Source organism: Saccopteryx leptura, chromosome 2 (assembly GCF_036850995.1).
Source record: "Saccopteryx leptura isolate mSacLep1 chromosome 2, mSacLep1_pri_phased_curated, whole genome shotgun sequence".
Taxonomy (NCBI): domain Eukaryota; kingdom Metazoa; phylum Chordata; class Mammalia; order Chiroptera; family Emballonuridae; genus Saccopteryx; species Saccopteryx leptura.
The window spans coordinates 39826691-39854131 of NC_089504.1; the positions used below are offsets into that span (position 1 = coordinate 39826691).

Sequence of the window (27441 nt, forward strand, 5' to 3'; positions counted from 1 at the left end):
TCGGGGGAGAACACCTCGAGAGGGGCATAAAGGAATGTTCTCTGGGGGTGAACAAACTGTTCTACACCTTGATTGTGGAGGTGGTAACATGACTGGATAAGTGCTTCTGTCAGAACTCACATACCATTACATTAAAAAGGGTAAATTTTATTTTATGCAAACTATACTTTAATTAAAAAAAAAGAATGTCAACAGTAAACCTCTGCTTCTTGGGAGTATTAACTTTGAGAAACAACTAACAACTTAACATAATTCAATAAAAATAAATCTCTGGCGTAATAAACATGAGGGGAAAACTTACCTCATGTTTGCCCATACACCATTTCTGAGTTAGGAAAGTACAAGGAGGACACTTTTCTTCACTATGACAAGAATGATACACTGTAGAAAAAGAAAGGTAAAATCAGGAATAATGTGTAAATGAAGCCACATAAACTATTATACATGTCATAATGTCATGACAGGGAACTTTTTTTTTTGACAGAGACAGAGTCAGAAGAGGAACAGACAGACAGGAAGGGAGAGAGACAAGAAGCATCAATTCTTCATTGCGGTACCTAATTGTTCACTGATTGCTTTCTCATATGTGCCTTGACCGGGGGCGGGGGGTTACGGCAGAGTGAGTGACCCCTTGCTCAAGCCAGTGATCTTTGGGCTCAAGCTAGTGACCAGTGGGGTCACATCTATGATCCCAGGTTCAAGCCAACGCCCCCATGCTCAGGCTGGATGAACCTGCGCGCAAGCTGGCAACTTCGGGTTTCAAACCTGGGTCCTCCATGTCCCAGTCTGATGCTCTATCCACTGCACCACCACCTGGTCGGGCATGACAGGGAACTTTTAAACTTAATAGTACTTTTAAAAATGGTCACAGGAAAGCTAAAAGTAGCTGGCTTTACGTTCAAGTACTGAAGAATGAGCATGAGTGAGACAAGCATGAGGGGAAAAGACGTGCAAACACAGAAGCAGAGGAGGAGGCAGCTAGCTTTCCTGCCCTATTTCCTGTGGCACAGCTGCATGGTGTCCATTCTACTCAGCCATTCTTTCGGTCCTATCCGACACAGCAGCTCCTCAATTCTGCTCAGACATCTTTGTTATTCATCCATCTAACATGCTTCTGCCTACTCCTTTCCATTTCCTTACTGCCCTTAAGAGGCAGTCATCCAAATTCATGTCCTACAACAAAGCCTTCCATAGCTGACCACACCCTGCTCTGTGCTCTTATACTCCCTGATGTCTTAGTTCTTAAGCAGATGGCTTGTTGCCATGTTATCTGGCCCAACTTCATGTAATGGTGGGTTGTGTCATGTGCGCTTTATTTATTTATTTATTTATTTATTTGTATTTTTCTGAAGCTGGAAACGGGGAGAGACAGTCAGACAGACTCCCGCATGCGCCCGACCAGGATCCACCTGGCACGCCCACCAGGGGGCGATGCTCTGCCCCTCCGGGGCGTCGCTCTGCCGCAACCAGAGCCACTCTAGTGCCTGGGGCAGAGGCTAAGGAGCCATCCCCAGCGCCCGGGCCATCTTTGCTCCAATGGAGCCTTGGCTGCGGGAGGGGAAGAGAGAGACAGAGAGGAGGGGGGGGTGGAGAAGCAAATGGGCGCTTCTCCTATGTGCCCTGGCCGGGAATCGAACCCAGGTCCCCCGCACGCCAGGCCGACGCTCTACCGCTGAGCCAACCGGCCAGGGCATGTGTGCTTTATTAACATCCTCTTCTCCATAGGGCAAACATAAGAACCTCAAGATCATGGGCTAATTTTTCTTCCCTCTGTGTCTGACACCATACTATATATATAACAAACACTAAAGAAAAAGTTAAATGAATGCTGAAAAGCAGGCTGAAACAAAACTCACAAATGGTTAAGCTTATACTGTGGACATTAACCAGCAGGATTTGGACTTCATCTGTAACATACAAATGAGTGTGAAGGAGAAAGTGGGTGAGTACTGGCTTCAGCATTTACTTCATGCTGGTGCGAACACCACAGCAGGGGCTTGCAAATTAGGCTGGGAAGGCCATCTTAAGGTCCCCAGGGAAGGACCTTTTCATTTCATAAATAATCTACTGAATTGTTTTACTCTATTAACTTCAAAATTGATAGCTAGTTGCCGATTTTTCAGTCTGAATCAGATGTCCAGACTTACTGTATCAAATCTGGTGATTTGAGTAATTTCAGGTTTGCCTGTGGGACTTAGTAAAATGAAATGATGGGCTTCATACAGTCCCATCGGAAAGCCAGATACTAGACTGGACAGATATGAAAAAATGGGTGATAATTAAGTAGCTTTTGGCCTGGTGCCTACAGGAGACCATCAGAGAAAAACTGGAAACAACTTAATTGTCTAGTAACATATGATTGACTGAGTAAGTCATGGTCCATCTATACAACAGAACACTCTACTGCCATCGAAAAATCTACTTGTAGATGATGTATTATGGAATGGTATACCTGAAACTTATGTAATATTATTAACCAATGACACCCCAATAAATTCAATTTACAAAAAGAAAAATCTATTCATAAAAATATTCATTATAAGGAGAAAGGCTAAAATTACATTGAGAAAAAAAATGCTAGTCAAAATGAGTAAGTTCAGTAGACTCTCACCGTTATTTTAGAAACAAAAAGTGCAAATGTATATTTCTGCCCATGAAAAAAAAGGTCCCCAAAAATACATGTTAATTTTAATTCCTAAAAGATGACATAAATATTTCAATCTTTGAACTTTATCCCTATTTTTTCTTTTTATATAATAAACATATTTTGCTTCTATAGCAACAAAACCCAAGTTACTTCTAATTTTGTAAAAAAGATGCTCAACTTTGAAATATGCAACAAAAGTTGAGGTAATGAAGAAGGAAAAAATGCCCTGAAAGACAAGACCAAGAATGGTTTCTTCCAGCCTTTCAGGTGTGCCTGACATCCACAGAGTAACGTAATGAAGAGCACTGCGATTCCGATTCCCAGCGATGGCCCCAATCACAGACCCACCTTTGCAGAAGCAGCTCTCAGCAACTTTGGGAGCAAGAGGTGTCATCACAGGATGACCTCATAGTAGTGAAGACTGTCAGGCAATATCCCAAATGACACGATGTGAACGGGCTATAAGGTGTGGAGGCAAGGGAATGGGACCCACCTGGGTGGTCGCATTCATGGATTCTGGCACAGGTTTGGGTACACTCTGGGGGCCTCGTACCACAGGGAACTGGAGGGTAGATCACTGATGCGCCACAGTGGCAGGTTAATTCATCAAAACCTGATGGAGCAGCAAGTGAAATAAAATAACCCTTCATGAGTTTGGGGTGAGTGCACTCATGTTTTACACATACATACACACACACACACGCACACACACATACACACGCACACACATACATTCATACATTCTTTTTTTGGCTTATATTCTAGAGGAGAATTGGCTACTTTAAAAAAAAGCTTTTATTTTTTGAAAGCTGAGCTGATGACAAAAGTGCAGATAGATATGAAGTGCTTCATTTTTACCTATAACAAACTCTAAGATCATGAACCCATGGCAATTTTATATACATTTTATAAACAATAGATCTATGGGCTATTTTTTTTTAGCAAGAGAGAGAGACAGAGGCAGAGAGACAGAAACAAACAGAAAGGGGGAGACAGATGAGAAGCATCAACTTGTAGTTGCAACACTTTAGTTGTTCATTGATTGCTTCCTCATATGTGCCTTGACTGGGGGGCTGGGATGGGAAGGGCTCCAGCTGAGCCAGTGACCCCTTGCTCAAACCAGCGACCTTGGGCTTGAAGCCAGCTACCCTTGGGCTCATGTCAAAGATCCCAAGCTCAAGCCAGTGACCCTGCACTCAAGCTGGATTAGCCTGTGACCTCAGGGTTTCAAACTTGGGTCCTCAGGGATTCCAGGTCAACACTCTATTCACTGCACCACCACCTGGTCAGGCTCAATTCCTTCTTGAAATGAGGCAAGCCTAGTATTTTAGAGAAAACATTTTGGGAAACCCTGATTTAGGACAATTTTTTTTTTTTAAAGTAAGAGGAGGGAAGATAGTGAGACAGACTCCTACAAGCACCTCAACTGGGATCCACCCAGCAATCCTAATCTGAGGCCGATGCTTGAATCAACCAAGCTATCCTCAGTGCCTGGGGCTGACACTTGAACCAATCAAGCCATTGGATATGGGAGAGGAAGAGAGAGAGAGGGGGAGGGGGAGAAACAGATGGTTGCTTCTCCTGTGTGCCCTGACTGGGAATCGAACCTGGGATGTCCGCATGCTGGGCCAACACTCTATCCACTAAGTCAACCGGCCAGGGCCTAGGCCAATATTTTAATGCAGCAGATCTAAAAGTGTGCTCTGTTGATCTCTAGGAGTCCCTGAGAACCTTTCAGGAAGTCCATAGGTCAAAATTGTTTTCATAATAATACTAAGATATTATTTACTTTTTCTACCATGTTCACATTTGCACTGTTGGTGATCTTAGTGCAAATCAGGGCAGTAGCATCAAACTATGATCATTATATTTTTCACTGTCAAGCACTTAAATAAAAAATATCAGTTTCACTTAAGAAAGTCCTTAATGAAGCAGCAAAAAAAGAAAAAAAATTTGCCTCATGAATACATGTCTTTTTAACATTCTGTGGAACAAAATGGAAAATCTGCATAAAGCACTTTAGCTGTATACAAAAAAACTCTGGTTGTTTTAAACAATTGTGCTGTTTTGAGTTGTGAGCTGAATTAACCTCTTTTTACAGAACACCATTTTTACTTGAAACAATGACTGACAGACTTGGGTATTTAGAAGACATTTTATAAAAAGTGAACAAAGTGAACCTGTCACTTTATGAAAAATGACTTGTTGCCAATGATAAAATTCAAACTTCCAAATGAAAACAGAATTTTTGAAAATATATATTTACCACTATAAGCTTGACAACTTTCTAATACTTTTCCAAGACTCTTCTGATGGCAGTTAATAAGTTTTTAATAGTAGAACATAATATTTGCCAACATTTCAAAGATGAGCATAAGCCAGTAAACAACTATTTTCCAAATGATCAATGTATGATGGACTGAAATCATGTATGGGTAAAAGATCCATTCAAAATACAAGAACAACCAATAATTTATTTTTTTTTTTACAGAGACAGAGTCAGAGAGAGAGAGGGATAGATACGGACAGACAGACAGAAACGGAGAGAGATGAGAAGCATCAATCATTAGTTTTTCGTTGTGACACCTTAGTTGTTCATTGATTGCTTTCTCGTATATGCCTTGACTGCGGGCCTTTAGCAGACCGAGTAACCCCTTGCTCGAGCCAGTGACTTTGGGTCCAAGCTGGTGAGCTTTTTGCTCAAACCAGATGAGCCTGTGCTCAAGCTGGCGACCTCGGGGTCTTAAACCTGGGTCCTCCACATCCCAGTCCGACGCTCTATCCACTGCGCCACTGCCTGGTCAGGCAACAACCAATAAATTTTAATGTGATGAAAAATACAAACAAGGCCCTGGCCGAATGGCTCAGTGGTAAAGCATCGGCCTGGCGTGCAGGAGTCCGGGTTCGATTCCTGGCCAGGGCACACAGGAGAGGTGCCCATCTGCTTCTCCACCCCTCCCCCTCTCTTTCCTTTCTGTCTCTCTCTTCCCCTCCCGCAGCCAAGGCTCCACTGGAGCAAAGTTGGCCTGGGCGCTAGGATGGCTCTGTGGCCTCTGCCTCAGGCACTAGAATGGCTCTGGTTGCAATAGAGCGACGCTCCAGATGGGCAGAGCATTGCCCCCTGGTGGGTGTGCCCGGTGGATCCCGGTTGGGCGCATGCGGGAGTCTGTCTGACTGCCTCCCCATTTCCAACTTCAGAAAAATTAAAAAAAAAATTACAAAAACACAGATTTAAGTCCTTTCTGAAATGAAGTTAGGTTTTGCTGTAATATCAAAAAAAGAATATCCACAATTATTTGTAAAAGTTTAAAAAATACTCATTCCTATTTTAATTAGCTGTGTGAGGCTGTATTTTTTATATGCCTCAATTCTATTACAACAGATTTATCTAAAAGCAGATATGAGAATTCACCTATCTTCTATTTAGTGAACATCTACTATTCTAATTTCTTTTGAATATATAGTTGTATAAATATTGTTATTTATGTTAACATGCAATGGTTAATTATAACTTTAAAAATGAATAAATCAATATTTAAAGACATTTTTCAGTTTTAATTCCTCATATGATAAATACAGATAGTTATAATCACACAAAAAGAGTTGTTTAGGGTTCTCAATATATATATATACATTTTTTTTTTATACGAGAAAGTGAAGGACAGACAGGGACAGACAGACAGGAAGGGAGAGAGATGAGAAGTAGCATCAACTTGCTGCAGCACTTTAGTTGTTCACTTATTACTTTCTCATATGTGTCTTCACTGGAGGGCTCCAGTTGAGCCAGTGACCCCTTGCTCGAGCCAGTGACATTGGGCTTCAAGCCAGCAATCTTTGGGCTCAAGCACACAACCATGTGGTCCTGTCTATGATCCTACACTCAAGCCCAGCGACCCTGCGCTCAAGCTGATAAGCCTGCGCTTAAGCCAGTGACCTTGGAGTTTCGAATCTGGGTCCTCAGCGTCACAGACTGACGCTCTATCCATTGTGCCATTGCCTGGTCAGGTGGGTTCTCAATAATTTTTAAGAATGCAAATAAGTCCTCTTGTCAAAAAGTTTGCAGCCTGACCAGGCAGTGACGCAGTGGATAGAGCATCGGACTGGGATGCGGAGGACCCAGGTTCGAGACCCCGAGGTCACCACCTTGAGCGCAGGCTCATCTGGCTTGAGCAAAGCTCACCAGCTTGGACCCAAGGTCACTGGCTCCAGCAAGGGGTTCCTCTGTCTGCTTTAGCTTCATGGTCAAGGCACATATGAGAAAGCAATCAATGAACAACTAAGGTGTCACAACGAAAAACTGATGATTGATGCTTCTAATTTCTCTCCGTTCCTGTCTGTCTGTCCCTGTCTATCCCTCTCTCTGTTCCTGTAAATAAATAAAATTAAAAAAAAAAAGTCTGCAAACTGCTGCTAGTAATATAGAGCAGCAATTTTCAACCAGTGTGTCACAAAAAGTTTTGGGGTTTTTTTGAGATTCAATAAATTAACTTTTTTTATTGTTTAATCAAGGACAGTCTTTTTTATTAAATAAAGTTTTTACCTATAGATTTTACAGAAGGAGAAGAGAATGGGACAGGGAGCAAGAAGTATCAATTCACAAAAAGTTTTAAAACATGCAATACCTGACTATTTAGTTAGAGGCACTGACCTCTTTTCTCTTAGGTTGTCAAATAAAAAAACGACAACAGCTAACACAATAACCATCTGGTGTGAATGTCCTGTCTTGAACCATAAATATATAGATCATATAATAGTTATATTTTATTGGTCATGTCACATAATAAGGTTGCATCTGATTGGTTAGTTAATTCTTGGTACCAGAAATCCTTATACAAAAGTATAGGCACTTGATTTTTTTTAAAAGTCATTTTGAAATAAAAAGGGTAGGTAATTACTATTTTATATTATTTTTGTAAATCAATCAAATTATACCTATTTTTTTGTCAGACTGGCAAAAAATATATAATATCTTTTTTGGTGTACTGCATAATTTTAGCAATTATTTTGTGTGCCATGAGATGAAAAAGATTGAAAATTGCTGATATAAAGAAAGAAGAATTGCTGAGGACAGAACCTGGGTCTATAATATTTAAGAGGCAGGTAGCAAAAGAGGTATCCAGTAATGTACCAGACTTCACCTTAATCAGTGCCTATATCCCAAGTTTCAAACATTCAGGGACAAATATACAGCACTAGGAGTAACTTAAAACAAAAGCAAAAAACTCAACATATCTGAAATAATACTAAGGCTTATTAGTTCAGTAATTCATACTAATCTAAGCATATCATTCTCTCAAAATACATTATGCCTAAATTTCCAGAAAATTCTTATAATAAAGTACACAATGAAGACACTCACTGGCTTGCCAGCATGTCTGGCAGTTCCCACGATGACAAGGCTCTTCACATCTATGAAGGCCACAACGGAGTTTCCTCCCACAAATCAAAGGACACTTGTGCTCCTTATCCTAGGAAGAGATTTGTATTAGCTTATAAAATTACCTCTATTTTGTTATCCATACACACAAGAAGATTAATTTTAAGAAAAAGCTCTCCACATTTATGAATAAAATGATGTCTGAGATTAGCTTTTTAATAATAATTTAAAAAAGCACTACAATCAAGGGAGGTGGAGTTAATGGAGATGTAGATGAAACAAGATTAGTCATGAGCTGCTCACTACTAAATCTGGATACTGAGTATATGGGACTCATACTGTCTTTCTGCTATTGTATATTAGAAAGTTTCGACCTGGGTTGGGGAACACGCAATAAAGTGTACAGATAATGTGTTGTAGAATTGTGTACCTGAAACCTGTACAATTTTGTTAATCAATGTCATCCCAATAAATTCAATAAAAATAAAAATAAAGGAAATTTTCAATAACAAGAGAAAGTCTTTAAGTCTTCAAACACTGGCTTATAAATAAGCCCTCATATACTGTACAATTTCATCACTCTTTACTATGCCAATATTTAAAAAGTAACAACACTTATGTATTTTTTATATATACATATACACATATATATGTGTATATATGCACTACCTTGCTACTGGTACTGTGTTATCTTGTACACACACACAGTACCGACTGCCAGGAAGTGCTTCCTTTATTTAGTTCCATAGAAGTGAATATTTCAGATAACTAAAACCTGCTTCATTCAAAACTGCCACATTCCTTTTGCCTACCAACTTGACCCAAAGAGTATTTGAAACCTGAAGCACATGTTGCTAAGGACAGGTCAGTCTGTGGGCTGGAACAAGCATACATTCTCTGGTAGAGGACTGTATGCTCACTTAGTAGTCTTAAGTTCTGGGGCCTGAGGCCTCTTTATGCTCTCTCTTCCTCCATGTTGGTACTAGCTGACTTCTGATCTAAGGTCAGCTTCATCTGGGCAGCTCTCTGATTCCTGCTCAGGGGGCCCCTTACAGTGATTTCTAAATCCAAGCTGCATTCCAGATGGCTGAGGCTTCCAGAAGCCCAGACGCAGGACAAATGCAATCTGATCGTGCCTAAAGACTGGTCCACTTACCACACAACATATCTCATTACATTTATGCCGTCCACACAACCTCTTCTTGTTACACCGCTTGTCACATATAAATGTAGCATCTGCTGTGGCCAAGTAAAAAAAGGAAAACAAAGCAAAGTATGTAAACATTCATTCAACAAATATCTGAATGACTACAGGCTTAAGAAATACAAATGTAATAATGTAAATAAGTGGTAAAAATATTATAGTGAAAATGTGTATTAAAATAAGAGACCAGCCCTGGCCGGATAGCTCTGTTGGTTAGAGCATTGCCTGAAGTGCAGAGGGTTACTGGTTCGATTCCTAGTCAGGGCACAAACAGGGACAGATCAATGATCCTGTCTCTTTTTCTCTTCTTTCCTCTCTCACTGTAAATCAATAAATACAAAATTTAAAAAATAAAATTAGAGATCATTTTTTACTTGTCAGATTGTCAAAAAACAGACCAGATGGTAGTGGAGTAGATCAACTGTCAAAAACTAGAAAAGGAAAAAAAAAAACCAAAACTAGAAAAGGCCTGACTGGTGGTGGCACAGTGGATAGAGAATTGACCTGGGATGCTGAGGTCCCAGGTTTGAAATTCTGAGGTCAGTGGTTTGAGTGTGAGCTCATCTGACTTGAGCATCGGGTTGCTGGCTTGAGTGTGGGATCATTGATATGATTCCATGGTCGGTGGCTTCAGCCCAAAGGTTGCTGGATTGAAGCCCAAGGTCGCTGGCTAGAGCAAGGGGTCACTGGCTCAGTCTGAGCCCCCTGGTCAAGGTATGTATGAGGAGCAATCAATGGACAACTAAAGTGACACAACTACAAGTTGATGCTTCTCATCTCTCTCCCTCACAACCCCCCCCCCCCCAAACACAAAAAAAACAGGAAGACTGCCTGACCAGGCACTGGTGCAAGTGGATAGAGTGTCGGACTAGGATGCGGAGGACCCAGTTTCGAGACCCCGAGGTCACCAGCTTGAGCACAGGCTCATCTGGTTTGAGCAAAGCTCACCAGCTTGGACCCAAGGTCGCTGGCTCGAGCAAGGGGTTACTTGGTCTGCTGAAGGCCCGTGGTCAAGGCACATATGAGAAAGCAATCAATGAACAACTAAGGTGTCGTAATGCACAACGAAAAACTAATGATTGATGCTTCTCATCTCTCTGTTCCTGTCTGTCTGTCCCTGTCTGACCCTCTCTCTGACTCTCTGTATCTGTAAAAACAAACAAACAAACAAATAAACAAAAAACCTCTTCCTCTCTGTCTGACCTGTGGTGGCACAGTGGATAAAGCATCGACCTGGAACGCTGAGGTCACTGGTTCAGAACCTTGGACTTGCCCGGTCAAGGCACATATATGGGATTTGATGCTTCCTGCTCCTCCACCATTCTCTCTCTGTCTCTAAAAATGAGTAAAATCTAAAAAAAAAGAGAAGATTCTCCTTTTCCTTCCTCTATATACTGTTGGGTGAAAACACAACATGTGGAATTGCTGTAGTTCACTTTATATCCCTGAGGGGAAAACCAAAAAAATCACAGAAAAGCTGAAGTGGATCTTGGAATCACTGAGCTTAGAACGAACCAATTCTGGACTTGTTCTGCCTCCAGACTTTATGTTATGTGAGACAGTAAACTCTCTATTGCTAAAGTCACTTTTCCTTCAGTTTTTCAATACCTGCAGCAAAAGCATCCTAACCAATTAGCTTTCTTCCTGACCAGAGTAAGAGCTTTTTATTTTGTACACAATTATCTTCCATCACTTTTCAAAAAAGGTTTCAAGGTGACTTCAACAAAAGAGTATGTAATAGCAAAACAGGAACAGAACCATAACAAAATGGGACATCAGGATCAAAGACAAAGGAAGAATAATTTTGTTAACCAGTGTCACCCCAATAAAGTCAATAAAAAGGGGGAAAAAGGACATAGGAAGAAACAATATTCAAGGTTAAGAAGGCTGCTGGCTGAATTGCTGTTCCAGGTATCCAACATCCTATCAAGATTTAAGGGTTCAAGCACTGCAGTCTGGGTGTAAAAAATTTGCTTCACCAGATATTATTTACCTTTACTTCTTCCTACTAATATTTTATTATGAAAATTTTCAAACATATAAAAAAGATGGCCTGGCCTGACCTGTGGTGGCACAGTGGGATGGAGCATAGATTTGGAGCACTGAGGTCGCCGGTTCAGGACTCTGGGCTTGCCTGGTCAGGGCACATATGGGAGTTGGTGCTTCCTGCTCCTCCCCCTTCTCTCTCTCTCTCCCTCTTTCCCTCTCTCTCCTCTCTAAAAATTGAATAAAGTCCTAAAAAAAAATAAAAAAATAAAAATAAAAAAGATGGCCTGACGAGGTGGTGGCGCAGTGAATAGAGCGTTGGACTGGGATGTGGAGGACCCAGGTTCGAGACCCCAAGGTCCCCAGCTTGAGTGCAGACTCATCTGGGTTTTTTGTTTTTTTTTTTTGCATTTTTCTGAAGCTGGAAACAGGGAGAGACAGTCAGACAGACTCCCGCATGCGCCCGACCGGGATCCACCCGGCATGCCCACCAGGGGTCGACGCTCTGCCCACCAGGGGGTGATGCTCTGCCCCCTCCGGGGCGTCGCTCTGCCGCGACCAGAGCCACTCTAGCGCCTGGGGCAGAGGCCAAGGAGCCATCCCCAGCGCCCGGGCCATCTTTGCTCCAATGGAGCCTTGGCTGCGGGAGGGGGAGAGAGAGACAGAGAGGAAGGCGCGGCGGAGGGGTGGAGAAGCAAATGGGCGCTTCTCCTGTGTGCCCTGGCCGGGAATCGAACCTGGGTCCTCCGCACGCTAGGCCGATGCTCTACCGCTGAGCCAACCGGCCAGGGCCCAGACTCATCTGGTTTGAGCAAAGCTCGCCAGCTTGGACCCAAGGTCGCTGGCTCGAGCAAGGGGTTACTCAGTCTGCTGAAGGCCCACGGTCAAGGCACATATGAGAAAGCAATCAATGAACAACTAAGGTGTCGCAACGAAAAACTAATGATTGATGCTTCTCAACTCTCTCCGTTCCTGTCTGTCCCTATCTATCCCTCTCTCTGACTCTGTCTCTGTAAAAAAAAAAAAGAGATGAAATAATTTTACAGTGAACACTCATATGCCCACTACCTAGAGTCTATCTACCATTAGTTATTTTTTCACATATTTTCTACCCACCCATCAATTTATCTTATTTTTTAGTGCATTTCAATGTAAGCTGCAGACAAGACTATGCTTTCCCTAAAACCACTTCATTAGCTAGAATTCAATGTATGGTTCTTCCTTTACTTATGAGGTAAAAGTTACATACAATGAAATGCACGAATGTTAAGTGTCCTTCGCTGAATTCTGACAAATACATGATCCTGTAGAACATTACCTTTATCACAGAAAGTTCCCTCAGGCCCCTTCCCAGTCATACCTTCACTTTTGAGACTGGTACATGGAAGCTCCTATGGGAAAAACAAAAACAGAAAATAGTGACTTCTTTAGGAATAAATGCAACAAAACAACTATAGTATAATGCTAAATGTAGTATGTATGTACTTCTCTGGCAGTCAATTTAATCACCAACTTCATCTACCTGGAACAAGGTTAGCCCAGTCCTGATACTAATATGCTTTACTCACAACAGGGCCACAGGTTTACTAACCTTTCATGCAAATATAATTATAATAATCTTTGTGGTTTGGCTTCCAAATGAACAGGAGATTAGGTATTATAAAATCTGAAGTGCTGGCCCTGGCCAGTTGGCTCAGTGGTAGAGCGTAGGCCTGGCGTGCAGGAGTTCCAGGTTCGATTCCTGGCCAGGGCACACAGGAGAAGCGCTCATCTGCTTCTCCACCCCTCCCCCTCTCCTTCCTTTCTGTCTCTCTCTTCCCCTCCCGCAGCTGAGGCTCCACTGGAGCAAAGATGGCCCGGGTGCTGATGATGGCTCTGTGGCCTCTGCCTCAGGCGCTAGAAAGGCTCTGGATGCAACAGAGCAACGCCCCAGAGGGCATCGCCCCCTGGTGGGCATGCCGGGTAGATCCCAGTCAGGCGCATGTGAGAGTTTGTCTGACTGCCTCCCCATTTCCAGCTTCGGAAAAATGCAAAAAAACCCACAAAAAACTGAAGTGCTGCTAAAGGTGGCAAAGCAAAGAGAAATAACTACCTGATAAGGGTACAAAAAGACAGAAAAATAAAAAAAGAACAGATATAAGAATTGAAAATATGTAACAATCTAGTGCCATTTAATGCAGGGGCAAACAGCTATACAGACTTGAGAGCAAGCTTGACAATCTAACTGGACTGCAGCAAAATGGAATACAGTATACCTTTGGCATTCAAAGTTTCCATTATGTGAGAATGGCCCCAAATGTCTATCATGTAATTTTGCTAAGGCATGATCCTGAATAACATACGGTGAAGCTGGTGTATGGTGAGCAAGTCAGTCTAGACTAGAGTGAGCTGGCTGGCTGTCAGCAACTACATTTGTATTTGGCTTTGATGCCATTTACAGGTTGCACTGTACTCAGAAAATAAGCAAAATGATAAAAACATTCCTTCTTAGTGAAAAATGATCCTGAAAAAAAAAAAAGGAGCTACTAGAATTGATAACAAATATGAAGAAGTCTAAGAAATTGAAGCTCTTTGGCTAAAAAATGTTGTAGATAAATTAATGAGTTGGCTGGGTTTGATGATACAAAAGAGCTCCCCATATGCTCCCTAGAGATATAAAGCAAAGGTGACTCATGAAATTGCCTGAGGGAGTTTGCCAGCTAATGCAAACACTGGTTTGTACAGAAGAAACAACATGTTGGAGTGGTATCTATCTACAACTGTAGGTAAAGGCAGAGCTTCCATAAATCTCTACAATAAATATAAATTACCAATAAAAACTTAAATACAGTATTCTTTGTAAAGGGGCAGTACACACATTCCTCAAAATCTTCCACCAAAGTCATAAAGAAAACAATCTTGAAGCTTTAAGAAATAAGCTTTATTTAGCTATAAAACTTATTTTCATGGTAAAGCCCATTCCATTACAGAAGACATTTCATGAAAAATCTATATTCACGAAAAATCTAGTTATACAATGAAGTGATGATTATTTGTGTTTTGAAGAGATTTTTGAATTCGCCAAAGGGTTTTAAAAAATTCATATTGATAGTGAATTCATGTAACAATTTTACAGTAAGACTTTTATTTGCAAAAATTTACACACAGCTTTTTTTTAAATGTTTATTTATTGATTTTTAGTGAGAGAGGAAAGGAGAAAGAGACAGAGACAGAGAGAGAGGCAGGAACATCAATCTCTTCCTGTGTGTGCTCTGATGGGATCAAACTGGCAGCCTCTGAGCTTTGGGAGATGCTCCAACCAACCAAGCTATCCAGCCAGGGCTACACATAGCTTTTTAAGAACACACACATTGCCATGGTGTCTATTATTAGATCCCCATTAGGAGAGAGGCCAGAGTGAATGAGAAGCAAAAAAGGCTGAGTGAGAAAGGGATTGCTAGGGAGAAAGAAGCAAATCGACAGTAGCCATTTTGAGTTCAGGTGTCCAACCTTGCTTGTAATTGTCGCAAAAAGCACCTCTGAGCATTACTGGATATGTGATTACTAAATCATAGCATCTCAATCCTCAAGCTCATATTTACAAAGTATAAAGTGGTCCTGTATCTGACATTCTAAACACCTTTCTGCTCCATGTATTCTGTGGTTTCTTTCAGAAAAACAAAACCCCATAATGCTCATATAACTTTTGCATGTAAACTGTGCTTTTTACATATTTTTCTTTTATTCTGAAGCTTAGTTATTAATGTAGCTCCTAATTTATAGATTATATCCTCAGATTCGTTTGCTAGTCAGCTGACACCCAGACCTTGGGCTGTATTTCAGTAACAGAACCGACTGCTCAGGATTCTGTCTCTACCTCGGCTTGTGCTCTGCTGGGACAGGTGCTGATATACACTGAAACGACTAGCACTAGGTCACAGAGCAGGACAGATCAACGTACAGTTTGTTCTTCAAGTTGATTACCCAAAGACTTCCACAGCAGGCTTCCTGTCTCTTCTGGTTACAGACACACAAATGGACATTATGACTTAATTCCAAAATGGTAAGACACCTCTTTTATAACAAAGTCCAATTGAAACTTCCCAGGACAGAAAGTAGACAAACTGACTAAATTTATCAACCTATAAAACAGTTGTATATTGAATAATCAACATTACCCAAAGAGAGGATTGACTTTTCTGACTGGCTTCTGGGAGGTAGTATCTAAGCCCCTGGAATATCATGCCTGATAGGAGTGTCACTGTATGTCGGGGGTCACAAGTGACTTGGGTATACAGTAATGATTTAGGATACAGGCTGGCCCCTCTGGATAGTCTTAGGGTGTGGGCTAACCACACCAGAAAGACCAAAGATGTGATGGGGGGGGGGGTCACACAGTTGTCAGGAGACCTCTGGAAGGACTGGCGACTGAGATCAGCTACACTGGCAGTCAATCATGCCTATACAATGGAGCTCCAATAAAAACTGGGTGAGCTTCCATGGTTAGCAATACTCCATCATACTGTCACACATTGATGCTAAAAAAGTAACACTGTTCCAGCTCCATGGAGAAAGGACAACTGGAAGCTTTACATTTCATACTTTATTGGACCCTGTCCTATGTGCTTTTTTCTTTGGTTGATTTTAACTGTATCCTTTCCCTGTAATATACTGTAACCATAAGTATAACTGCTTTCACTGAATTCTGTGGATCATTTTAGTGAATTACCAAGCCTTGAGAGTAGTCTTGGGGACCACTGGACTTGTGGCTGGTATCAGAAATGAGGGGTGATCATATGGACTGTTCTGCAACAGTGCTATTGTTCCTCTCTTCCAGCATCTAGCATTACCACATTTGTATTTGTTAGAGCTGTCTGTCTAGTTGCTTTATCCCTTGACTGGCCTCTGAGCCTTGAGTGCTGGGTCCCTCCCTCTCCCTAGGTACCTCTTCTATTCTACAACTGGTTCAGAGCAGGTGTCAGTACACATTGGCTGGATTCAATGAATCATACATAGTATGACAGGAAAAAAAACAAGTTACTTTTATTCCTCCCCTTCCATAATCATCAATTTAAAAGGCATCAGTGGCAACAACTCTAGCATTTTTTAGGATTTACCTTTGTTCTGAAAGAGCATCTGCAGGAAATAACTGATGTGCGAGAGCATGGTCCACAGTCTCCTTCATGGCAGAGCTTTTCACAAGTATGAATGAAATCTTTAACAAAAACAAAAAGAGCTAGGAATGAAAATTGCAGCCACTCATTTCAAACTCCCAAATTCACTAGTCACATTGGCCTTCTACCTGTTCTCTGAAACTCCAGAATCAGAGTTGAGGGAAAAAGAACATTATCCATGCCTTTCCCCGATCTTCCCTTCATCCAGCAGACTGGGCCTTTTCCACAAGGACAGGAACCTGTATTAGTCACTGGAATATGCTTTGGACTGTGTGGTGCTTTGCCTAAGTAAGAGAACAGATCTGTCTCTTTCCTTATTTAGGCCCCAAGTCTCTAGATTAGACTTGGAGCTCCTTAGAATTGCAGCCATAGATGACTTTACTGAAGTACTCTTTTGTTTTTGGCCAAGACAGAGAGAGTCAGAAAGAGGGGCAGATAGGGAGAGAGATGAGAAACATCAACTCTTCGTGTGGCTCCTCAGTTGTTCATTGATTGATTTCTCATATGTGCCTTGACTGGGGGGCTACAACAGACTGAGTGACCCCTTGCTCGAGCCAGTGACCTTGGGCTCAAGCTTGTGAGCTTTGCTCAAACCAGATGAACCCGCACTCAATCTAGCAACCTCGGGGTCTTGAACCTGGATCCTCCATAGCCCAGTCTGACGCTCTATCCACTGCACCACCGCCTGGTCAGGCTACTGAAGTGCTCTTGATTAAAAATCATCTGGAGATCAAAACTAATCAGAAACTACATCTAAAATTTCACTGACTCCAGCTCTGTGAATGTCTGATAATGGTGGCCTGCCATTCATTCTGCTAAACTGGGTTTAGGACAAGTCCTATTTCAAGAACCCCTTGTGGATCACCCATAGTAACTTCAGCCTATTTGTATCTTTGACTCTAGTCTATTTCCTGAAGGTAGTATATAGTTGGATCTTGCTTTTTATTTTCTAAATTTGGTCTGACCATCTGTTTTTTGTTTAATTGTTTAATCCATTCACATTGTTCTTGATAACAACTAGATTTCCACCTGCCATTTCACTTACAGTTTTTTACATGTCTCATGTCTTTGTTAATCTAATCTTACTTTACTGCTTTCTTTTGCATTATTTTCTCATGTAACATTTTTTTCCTTTAATGATATTTTTCACTGTTTTATTTTTTATTTTTTTAAAGGATTTCTTCTCTTTTTTTTTTTACTTTATTTATTCATTTTTAGAGAGGAGAGAGAGAGGAGAGACAGAGAGAGAGAGAGAAGGGGGGAAGAGCTGGAAGCATCAACTCCCATATGTGCCTTGACCAGGCAAGCCCAGGGTTTCGAACCGGCGACCTCAGCATTTCCAGGTCGACGCTTTATCTACTGCACCACCACAGGTCAGGCCATTGTTATTTTCTTAATGGTTAGTCTAGGGATTACCATATAAACACCTTATCAGAATCTACTTCAGATTTAATTAATTAACCTAATTGCAGTGAACTATAGAAGCCTTACTCCTATTTAGCTGTATTCCCTCTTCTCTTTTGTGCTGTTATTATTATATATATGACAACTATATGTATATGTTACAAACCCAGTAATACATTATAATTATTACTTTATATAATGTTATGGTCTATTAAAAAAGCTTTGAAAGAGAACAGGATATATTTATAGTTTGTTACTTTTTTTTTATTTACCATTTCCAGTTTCTTTCATTGGTTCCTGTGGATCTGAGTTACCATCTGGCATCATTTCCTTACTCTATTCCAACACTGATACCACCCACTTTCTTTGTGCTGTATATCAAATATATTTCTATATATTATAGGCCAAACAATCCAATTATATACATTTTATTTTATATAATTGCTTTTTAAACCAGCTGAGAAAAGAATATGCATTTATGCTGTCTTTTATAAATAATTATGTAATACCTTTACTCTTTGTTTTTTCTCATACAAATTTGAATTTACAACTGGGTTCATTTCCTTTTAGTCTAAAGAACTTCCTTCAGTACTATTTATTGTAAAGTAGCAACAAATTCTCCATTTTTACTCTAATTTTTGAAAGATAGTTTTGCTGGACAGCAGTGTTGGTTGGCAGGTCTTTCAGCACCTTGAATAGCTCATTCCACTACCTTCTGGTTATGATGTAGTATTGTCCATCGTTTTGATGAGAAGTCTGCTATTAATCTCAGCAGGATACCCTTTCATCATTTCTCTCTTACTGCTTCAAAGATTTTCTCCTTGTCTTGGACTTTCCGCATTTTTACTGTGTTTAGGTGTAAAGCTCTTTGAATTTACACTATTTGAGAGTTTGCTGGGCTTCTTGAATGTACAGATTAATGTTTTCCAATAAATTTGGAAAGTTTTCAGCTATTATTTCCTTGAATACTTTTCTTTTTTTTCTTTTTTTTCTTTTTCTGAAGTTGGAAACGGGGAGGCAGCCGGACAGACTCCCGCATGCGCCTGACCGGGATCCACCCGGCATGCCCACCAGGGGGCGATGCTCTGCCCATCTGGGCCACCGCTACGTTGAGACCAGAGCCATTCTAGCACCTGAGGCAGAGGCCATGGAGCCATCCCCAGTGCCCGGGCCAACTTTGCTCCAATGGAGCCTCGGCTGCAGGAGGGGAAGAGAGAGACAGAGAGGAAGGAGAGGGGGAGGGGTGGAGAAGCAGATGGGAGCTTCTCCTGTGTGCCCTGGCTGGGAATCGAACCTGGGACTCCAGTACGCCAGGCTGATGCTCTACCACTGAGCCAACCGGCCAGGGCCTCCTTGAATACTTTTCTGCTCTTTTCTCCTTTCCTGGTATTCCCATTATATATGTTTGTATGCTTAAAGGTGCCCCACATTTCTCTGAGGCACTGTTCATTTTTCTTCATTCTATTTTCTCTTTCTTCTTTGGATTATATAACTTCTATTAATGTACCTTCACATTAATTTGTTTCTTCTTCCAGCTCAAATCTACTCTTCAGCCCCTTTAATGAATTTTTCATCTTAATTATTGAACTTTTCAACTCCAGATTTTCCATTTGTGTTTTTTTTTATAATTCCTATCTCTATTGAGATTCTCTATTTGATGATATACTGCCTTTATACCTTGCTTTTAACTCTTTAAGAATGGTTTCCTTGGCCCTGGCCAGTTGGCTCAGTGGTAGAACGTCGGCCTGGTGTGCAGAAGTCCCGGGTTTGATTCCCGGCCAGGGCACACAGGAGAAGCGCCCATCTGCTTCTCCACCCCTCTCCCTCTCCTTCCTCTCTGTCTCTATCTTCTCCTCCTGCAGCTGAGGCTCCATTGGAGCAAGGATGGCCCGGGCGCTGGGGATGGCTCCTTGGCCTCTGCCCCAGGTGCTAGAGTGGCTCTGGTCGCGACAGAGCGACACCCCGGAGGGGCAGAGCATCGCCCCCTGGTGGGCAGAGCGTCGCCCCTGGTGGGCGTGCCGGGTGGATCCTGGTCGGGCGCATGCGGGAGTCTGTCTGACTGTCTCTCCCCGTTTCCAGCTTCAGAAAAAATACAAAGGCCCTGGCCAGTTGGCACAGCGGTAGAGCATCGGCCTAGCGTGCGGAGGACCCGGGTTCGATTCCCGGCCAGGGCACACAGGAGAAGCGCCCATTTGCTTCTCCACCCCTCCGCCGCGCTTTCCTCTCTGTCTCTCTCTTCCCCTCCCGCAGCCAAGGCTCCATCGGAGCAAAGATGGCCCGGGTGCTGGGGATGGCTCTGTGGCCTCTGCCCCAGGCGCTAGAGTGGCTCTGGTCGCAACATGGCGATGCCCAGGATGGGCAGAGCATCGCCCCCTGGTGGGCAGAGCGTAGCCCCATGGTGGGCAGAGCGTAGCCCCATGGTGGGCGTGCCGGGTGGATCCCGGTCGGGCGCATGCGGGAGTCTGACTGTCTCTCTGTTTCCAGCTTAAGAAAAATGAAAGAAAAAAAAATGGTTTCCTTTAGTTCTTTGAACATGTGATCTTGAAGCTTTTGTTGAATCTAATGCAGGTCACTCACACAGAAAATAGAAACTTTTTGCTGCCCGTGTTTTTTATTCCTGTTTCTTTGCCTACTTCTTAATTTTTTGCTGGAAACCAGACATTTTTGGTAATATATTGCTTGTAGCAACTCTTAAATCTGCTTTCTTTCTCTCTCTCCATAATATTTTTGTTTGCTTGTTTGTAACTTGTCTGGGATACTTTAGTGAAATGTTTCCCCTATGATATGAGGACTTTGGTGTCACTCTTTGGATGGCAGAGCCTTGGGGTGTACAGTCACCCTGGGGTGACAATGGTTTTAGCAGAGTTCTCTATCTCTTTCCCTGATCTCTGTTAAGCTGTCCACCTCATTTGGTATTACTGTCATTCCTAAGGCTCCACTAACTGTTGACTGGTTGCTCTACTGTTTCCAATAGTGCCCTGAGGCATAAATTGCTCAGCAGTTTGATCCAAGGGAATCTGGGCAGGGGTCGTCTTAGGCAAGTCTGTGAGGTTTGTTCTCTCCCCAGCAAGGCTTCTCTTAGCCATCTCTTTCCTTGGTTCTTTTTGGTGAACTAGATGACCTACAGTTTAGCATGTTGCTCTTAATAAAGAGAAGTTATTGTTTCCTAAAGGGCTTTAGGCCTGAAACCCTTCCGTGTTTCAAATTAAAGTCAGTTCTTTTGTGGAATGCTTTGGAGCTTGCTTTCCTATGGACTGCCTTTCTCCCTGGGACATCTCAGCCATTACTCTGGGTGTTAAATGGGATAGTAGACTCTGGTTTTCTTGGCTTAATTCTCCCAGCATGAAACCTCTGCTGTACAAGTGAGCAAGGGTGAGGGTGATTAGGCCCCAGTATTCTTGTGTATTGTGATTGGGTACCACCTCCAACTCATGAATGGGGCTGTATAATAAAGGAAGGGAGCCCCTTATCTCTCAGCTATGTTTACCAGATATTTAGCCTCTTTGACTTGGGAGTTAGAGGGGGATGAGAAATACTGATAGTCTGCTCCACCCAGTGAAAAACCCTTGACTGGGAGCTGTGGGCAGAGGAAGCCCTGTCTTTGTGGGCACACCCATCCTGAATGGAGCTTTTGTTAAACTGAGCTGGGGGTTTGGAGGAAAGGAAGGAGGAAGTGAGTTGTGACTCAAATGATACAGATTCTTGCTGTTCTGATTTTTAGTAGAATTTCTTCAATAAATATTTCTTGATGCATGTTTGTAAGACAATTTCCAGAGACTTTAAATGTTTTTTTTTTTAACAGTTCTCACCAGCTTTGCTTGTTTTGATGGGAAGTGAGCCCAAATAGCTGTTCATGCTATCATCTTGAAAGCAGAACTCCACCTAGTCTCTTGTACTAAAGCTACCATGTCTAGGATGTATCTACTCGGTAAGATACTAAAACACCTAACAAGCTTTCTATAGATATGCCAGACCTGAATAAAGTTTAGAGTCACTGTTACCACTAGGCATGAGCTTGCTTTCAAGCTTCTCAATCCAACAGCCTAGCTCCTTAAAAATTTGCCACGATTAAAATTCTGCTGAGGAAGAGTGGTTTACCTTTGGATTCCTTGACCTGTTCTTACCTCACCTCCAGGTCAGCTCACACTTCTATTTACTATTCTTTTCTAGCTCAAGTCCCTTTGCATTATCCATTTTACATTACCTCTTTCTCATTGCTAACAAGCCATCTTAGCCTCAGGGTAGGATTTCTGTTGATTATATATAAAATTCTTATAAAATTGGCTAGTGCCTGACCAGGCAGTGGCGCAGTGGATAGAGCGTTGGACTGGGATGTGGAAGACCCAGGTTTGAGACCCCAAGGTCGCCAGCTTGAGCACGGGCTCATCTGGTTTGAGCAAGGCTCACCAGCTTGAGCCCAAAGTCACTGGCTCGAGCAAGGGGTTACTCGGTCTGCTGTAGCTCCACGGTCAAGGCACATACGAGAAAGCAATCAATGAACAACTAAGGTGTTGCAACGAAAAACTGATGATTGATGCTTCTCATCTCTCTGTTCCTGTCTGTCTGTCCCTGTCTATCCCTCTCTCTGACTGTCTCTGAAAAAAATCCAAAAAACAAAAAACAACAAACTGGCTCGTGCCTTTACTATCTTGATTTAGATGTCATCTGATCTCCATTTTATAGGGCTTATCTGAAGATATACTTTCACAGTAGACAAGGAGAACGATGATTGATTTTCCTAATGTAGTTAAAACGTGTATTAAAATATGAGAAGAGAGCATTTCTCTTCCTTTTTAAAAAATTTTTATTTATTGCTTTTTTGAGATGGGGGGGGAGAGAGACAGAGAGAGAGAGAGAGAGAGAGAAAGAGAAAAAGAGAGAAGCAGGAAGCATCTACTTGTAGTACATAGTTGCTTCCAGTATGTGCCTTGACCAGGCAAGGCCAGGGATTCAAACCGGCAACCTCAGCATTCCAGGTCAATGCTTTAACCACTGTGCCACCACAGGTCAGGCCCCATTTCTCTTTTATATATAATTTTAAAGTCAGATTGAAAAACAGAATTAGGTAGGATGCTGGTTCCTGCTGGTATTTGGAAGAAATGTGAAAGCTCTCTTTTTGATAAAAATGCAAACCCAATCTAAAGATGTTAGCTTTCCCACAGTTACAGGAGCACATCTTTTATTCAGACTTCATTGCTCACTTTCATTTTTCTATGTACACAGCCTTAGGAGAGAAGTTGCCAGGTCATTACAAAACTATACATGTATATTTCCCAAGGACTGCCTCAAAGAGTCTGTTAGAAACTCAGACTATTACTTTATAGCTAATTCCTATAAGCCTTTTCTGATTTCTATATCCAAGTAATGAGAAGCCACAATCAGAAGGAAAGGAGAGCCACTAAAGGTAGGACAAGCATTGACAAGAAAATAAACAACAAAAAGCTTTAACAAGTAGATAAAACAATTCAAACTGCACACTGCTATAGAGAAATGGCCTGAGAAACCTCGGCAACCCTGAGGGCATCACTGCATTCAGCACAATGCAATAACTGAGGTCCAGAAAAAAGATGACTCGGGGTCAGTAAAGGGAAAGAAATTACCTTTGGTTACCTCTGTTTAAAGAAAAAAGAGAATTTAAAAAAAATATCCAACTAAAATTAGGCACAGGAGGTATCCCCAGCTAGATGAGAAACGTAGCTAGTTATAAAGAATGATATTTCTTGAGTGGTCCAAATGGTTGAAGTTTTATTGTACTTAGAACTTTAGTTAAGTTGTTTCTATCATGAAAATGCTTGTAAGCACTGAATCCTGGATTAGTAAAAGTATGTCTGGTATTCAAACAAGTGTAGGCCACTAAGAGAAATGATAACTCCCTTCATCCCCCATGGAATAGTCTTACCACAACTAACCTGAGTTAGCAATAAAAGACCCAAATCAGAAAGAGATCACTTGGGCAAAAGTGAGTTTTCTTAAGTATATTCTGAGGACAAAAAAAAATTGATCCTAATGTTTAGAAAAACCTCTGATATTGTAACTAGAATTTAAAACTTTATGCCTAAGTAGTTATTAATGCCAAATATTTACATTCATACACCTACTAGTTACCTAAGGAGCCACAAGGCAGTGGCTTTCCGCACACTTTTCCACACGAAGGGACAGGATCCATGCACGTTTTCCGACCACTACTTCCAAGTTCTAGCAATTGGCTGAGAGGAGTTTGCCCACAAGGGCAATAGCGCACTAGCTGTGGGAGCCGTGGGCATGGCTGGCAGGGCTGAGGGTGGCATACTTGAGAACACACATGATTCCCACATTTCAAGTCCCTGTTAAAAAAAACAAGACTATTATACAACTGTTGCATATAGAACAGTTTTATTCTAACAAAGAAAAACATAAAACCTTACTTGCCACATATCTTTAAACAGCCAAAATCCCCAAATCCATCAGACTTTCCTGCATCTGTTCCACATAACACATCTCGGGAGGTGTTGCCACAGTAGCATACTTGAGGACATAATTTCAAAAACAAGAGATTAGTAACTTGTAAGGGCTCTTAAAACATTCTAATCTATAGGAAAACACGAAATACTATCATCGGTGTTGACAGACCTGATGCAGAAATAAATGTGGCTAATACAGCAGCTCTAAGTCCCACCTGAGAGCTTTATCACAGGAAAAAAATAAAAGACCTTGTTAGACTGTCAGTATCTCATGGTGCCTCTGTAGCATATCCTGAAAACAGCATTAAAGTGATGCAACCCTCTAAATTAAGCATCTAATATCTGGTGCATAAGGCCATGATTGAAAACTGAGGGCTGTAAGTTGAATTTGAAGTAATCATGTTCAAGTATTAACACTGAGTAAAAAGTTTCAAATAATTTGAGACTTTTTTTTTTTTTTAGAGAGGAGAGAGAGAGAGGGAGAGAGAGAGATAGAGAGAAAGAAGGGGGGAGGAGCTGGAAGCATCAACTCCCATATGTGCCTTGACCAGGCAAGCCCAGGGTTTCGAACCGGCGACCTCAGCATTTCCAGGTCGACGCTTTATCCACTGCGCCACCACAGGTCAGGAGAGACTTTTATTTGCTAGATAGAAAACCCAGTTTACATCCATTGATTTTCCTGTGGATTCCTTTATTTCTTGGGGTCAGCAATAAATGTGTTATGTTTAAGGAGCTATGTTTCTGCTGTATTAATATGTAAAAAAGTCTGATAAAAATGAATTTTTGTCAACTTACCTAATTTTAAGTTTCACTTATCATTTTCAGTTTATAATGAAAATTTATCTCATTAAAACCAATCTAACTTGACCAGTGGATAGTGCTAAGGACTAGAATGCAGAAGACCCAGGTTCGAAACCCCCAGGTCACCAGCTTGAGTGCGGGATCACTGGCTTGAGTGTGGGATCATAGACATGACCCTATGGTCACTGACTTTAGCCCAAAGGTCGCTGGCTTAAGCAAGGGGTCCCTTGCTCTGCTGTAGTCCCCTGGTCAAGGCAAACTGATGAACAACTAAGGTGCTGCAAGGAAGAACTGATGCTTCTCATCTCTCTCCCTTCCTGTCTGTCTGTCCCTCTCACCGACTCTCTCTCTCTGTCTCTGTCAAAAAACAAAATAAAACAAAACAACAACAAAAACACCAATCTATGCAAACATACTTAGCCTTACATAATAAATCCAGACCAGAAGAATAGAAATTATATTGAAATTCTGCAGATCTAATGACATTTTCCTTCTTCCTCAATATACTTAGCACAGAAAACCAACATCAGAACATAATAAAATTATACCAGATCTTAAAATCACATACTTAGTTAAGAAATAAAATAGACTGCTTCTAACAAAATATTAGAACTAATGCTCATAAAATATTGAACAGACCAAAAACTTACTGAGATATGGAGAGGAAAGCCTCAAACCAATGAAGACATAATCAAGACTTTGAGTTGTAAAATATACATGCCATAGCTATTATCAAAAAGATGAGAAATAAGCCTCCACCGGTTGGCTCAGTGGTAGAGCCACTGAGCGTCGGCCTGGCATGCAGGAGTCCCGGGTTCGATTCCCAGCCAGGGCACACAGGAGAAGCGCCCATCTGCTTCTCCACCCCTCCCCCTCTCCTTCCTCTCTGTCTCTCTCTTCCCCTCCCGCAGCCAAGGCTCCATTGGAGCAAAGTTTGCCCGAGCACTGGGGATGGCTCTGTGGCCTCTGACTCAGGCGCTAGAATGGCTCTGGTTGCGGCAGAGCAACGCCCCAAGATAGGCAGAGCATCGCCCCCTGGTGGGCATGCGGATGGATCCCAGTCGGGAGCATGCGGGAGTCTGTCTGACTGCCTCCCCATTTCCAACTTCGGAAAAATACAAAAAAAAAAAAAAAAAAAAAAAAAAAAAAGATGTGAAGTAACAAGTGTTGGAGAGGATATGGGGAAAAGGGAACCCACATACACTGTTGGTAGGATTGTTAATTGGTGCAGCCACTACAGAATATAGTATGGGCCGGGGATTCCTCAAAAAGTTAACACTAGAACTGCCATATGATCCAGCTATTCCACTACTGGATAGTTATTTAAAGAATGTGAAAACATTAATTCAAAAAGATATATGTACCCCCTATGTTCATTACAGCATTATTTACAACAGCCAAGATATGAAAACCTAAGTGTTCATCAACGGATAAATGGACAAAGATGTGGTGTATATATACAATGAAATATTACTCAGCCATAAAAAGATTAAATTTGCCATTTGACAATAATGGATGAACTTTCGGGGCATTATGCTAAGTGAAATGATTCACATGGAAAAAGATGAAAACTACATGATTTCACTCATATGTGGAATATAAAACAAAACAAAGAAAACCCCCTCACACAACAGACAGAGAATGGTAGTTATCAGAGGGGAAAGAAAGTGGGGAGGACAAAATGGGTAAAGAGAGTCAAATGTATGGTGATGAATGGAAACTAGATTACTGGTGGTGAGCTCACTATAGTGTACACAGCTGTCAAATTACAATGCCATACACCTGGAACTTATATAAATTTATTAACCTATGTTACCTCTATTCAAAAAAACATAAAGCCCTGGCTGGTTAGTTCAGTTGGTTAAGAGTGCCGCCTGAAACAAGGTTGCGGGTTTGATCCCCAGTAAGGGCACACATGGAAAGCAGCCAATGAATGCATAACTGAGTGAAACAACAAATGAATGCTTCCCTTCCCCCGACTCTCTCTCCTCCTTCCTCTCTCTGTCTCTCTGAAACAATAAATCCAAAGAAATTAAGTCCTGGCTGGATAGCTCAGTTGGTTGGAGTCTCGTCCTGGAACACAGAGTCTGCCATATCAATGACCTGTTCAGGATACATACAGGAATAGCTCGATGTCCTGCCTCTGTCTCTTTCAAAACAAACAAACAAACAAAAATTAAAAAAAAAACATATGTAGGGGGACTTCTGGTCTGTCATGAGTATGCATACTATGAGTCTGTGAACCTTTCCACATAAAATAGGGCTAAAAGCTTACAGAGTAAATGAAAGATGTATTCTGAAAAGAGAAAAAAAGACTTAAACATATTATTCTTTTTTGTGTGTGTGACAGAGAGAGAGACAGACAGAGAGATGAGAAGCATCAATTCTTTGTTGCGGCACCTTAGTTGTCCATTCTTAAAAGTGTTTTG

The 27441-nt window shown here is 41.6% G+C and overlaps 1 protein-coding gene across 3 annotated transcripts in view; it reads right to left on the reverse strand.

Moving 5' to 3' along the window:
- The window catches only part of NFX1 (nuclear transcription factor, X-box binding 1), an 84239-nt gene that overhangs the window by 18831 nt on the left and 37967 nt on the right, over window positions 1–27441 (reverse strand). For 2 of the 3 annotated variants that reach the window (XM_066367831.1, XM_066367833.1), the window contains exons 8-15: window positions 24176–24275; window positions 23877–24094; window positions 16311–16408; window positions 12575–12605; window positions 9181–9263; window positions 8007–8115; window positions 3141–3260; window positions 302–381 (exon numbers count right to left, since the gene is read on the reverse strand). In XM_066367831.1, coding sequence (XP_066223928.1) covers window positions 302–381; window positions 3141–3260; window positions 8007–8115; window positions 9181–9263; window positions 12575–12605; window positions 16311–16408; window positions 23877–24094; window positions 24176–24275 — 839 coding nt within the window. The remainder of the gene's footprint in view (window positions 1–301; window positions 382–3140; window positions 3261–8006; window positions 8116–9180; window positions 9264–12574; window positions 12606–16310; window positions 16409–23876; window positions 24095–24175; window positions 24276–27441) is intronic. The other variant, XM_066367832.1, reaches the window with a different exon arrangement.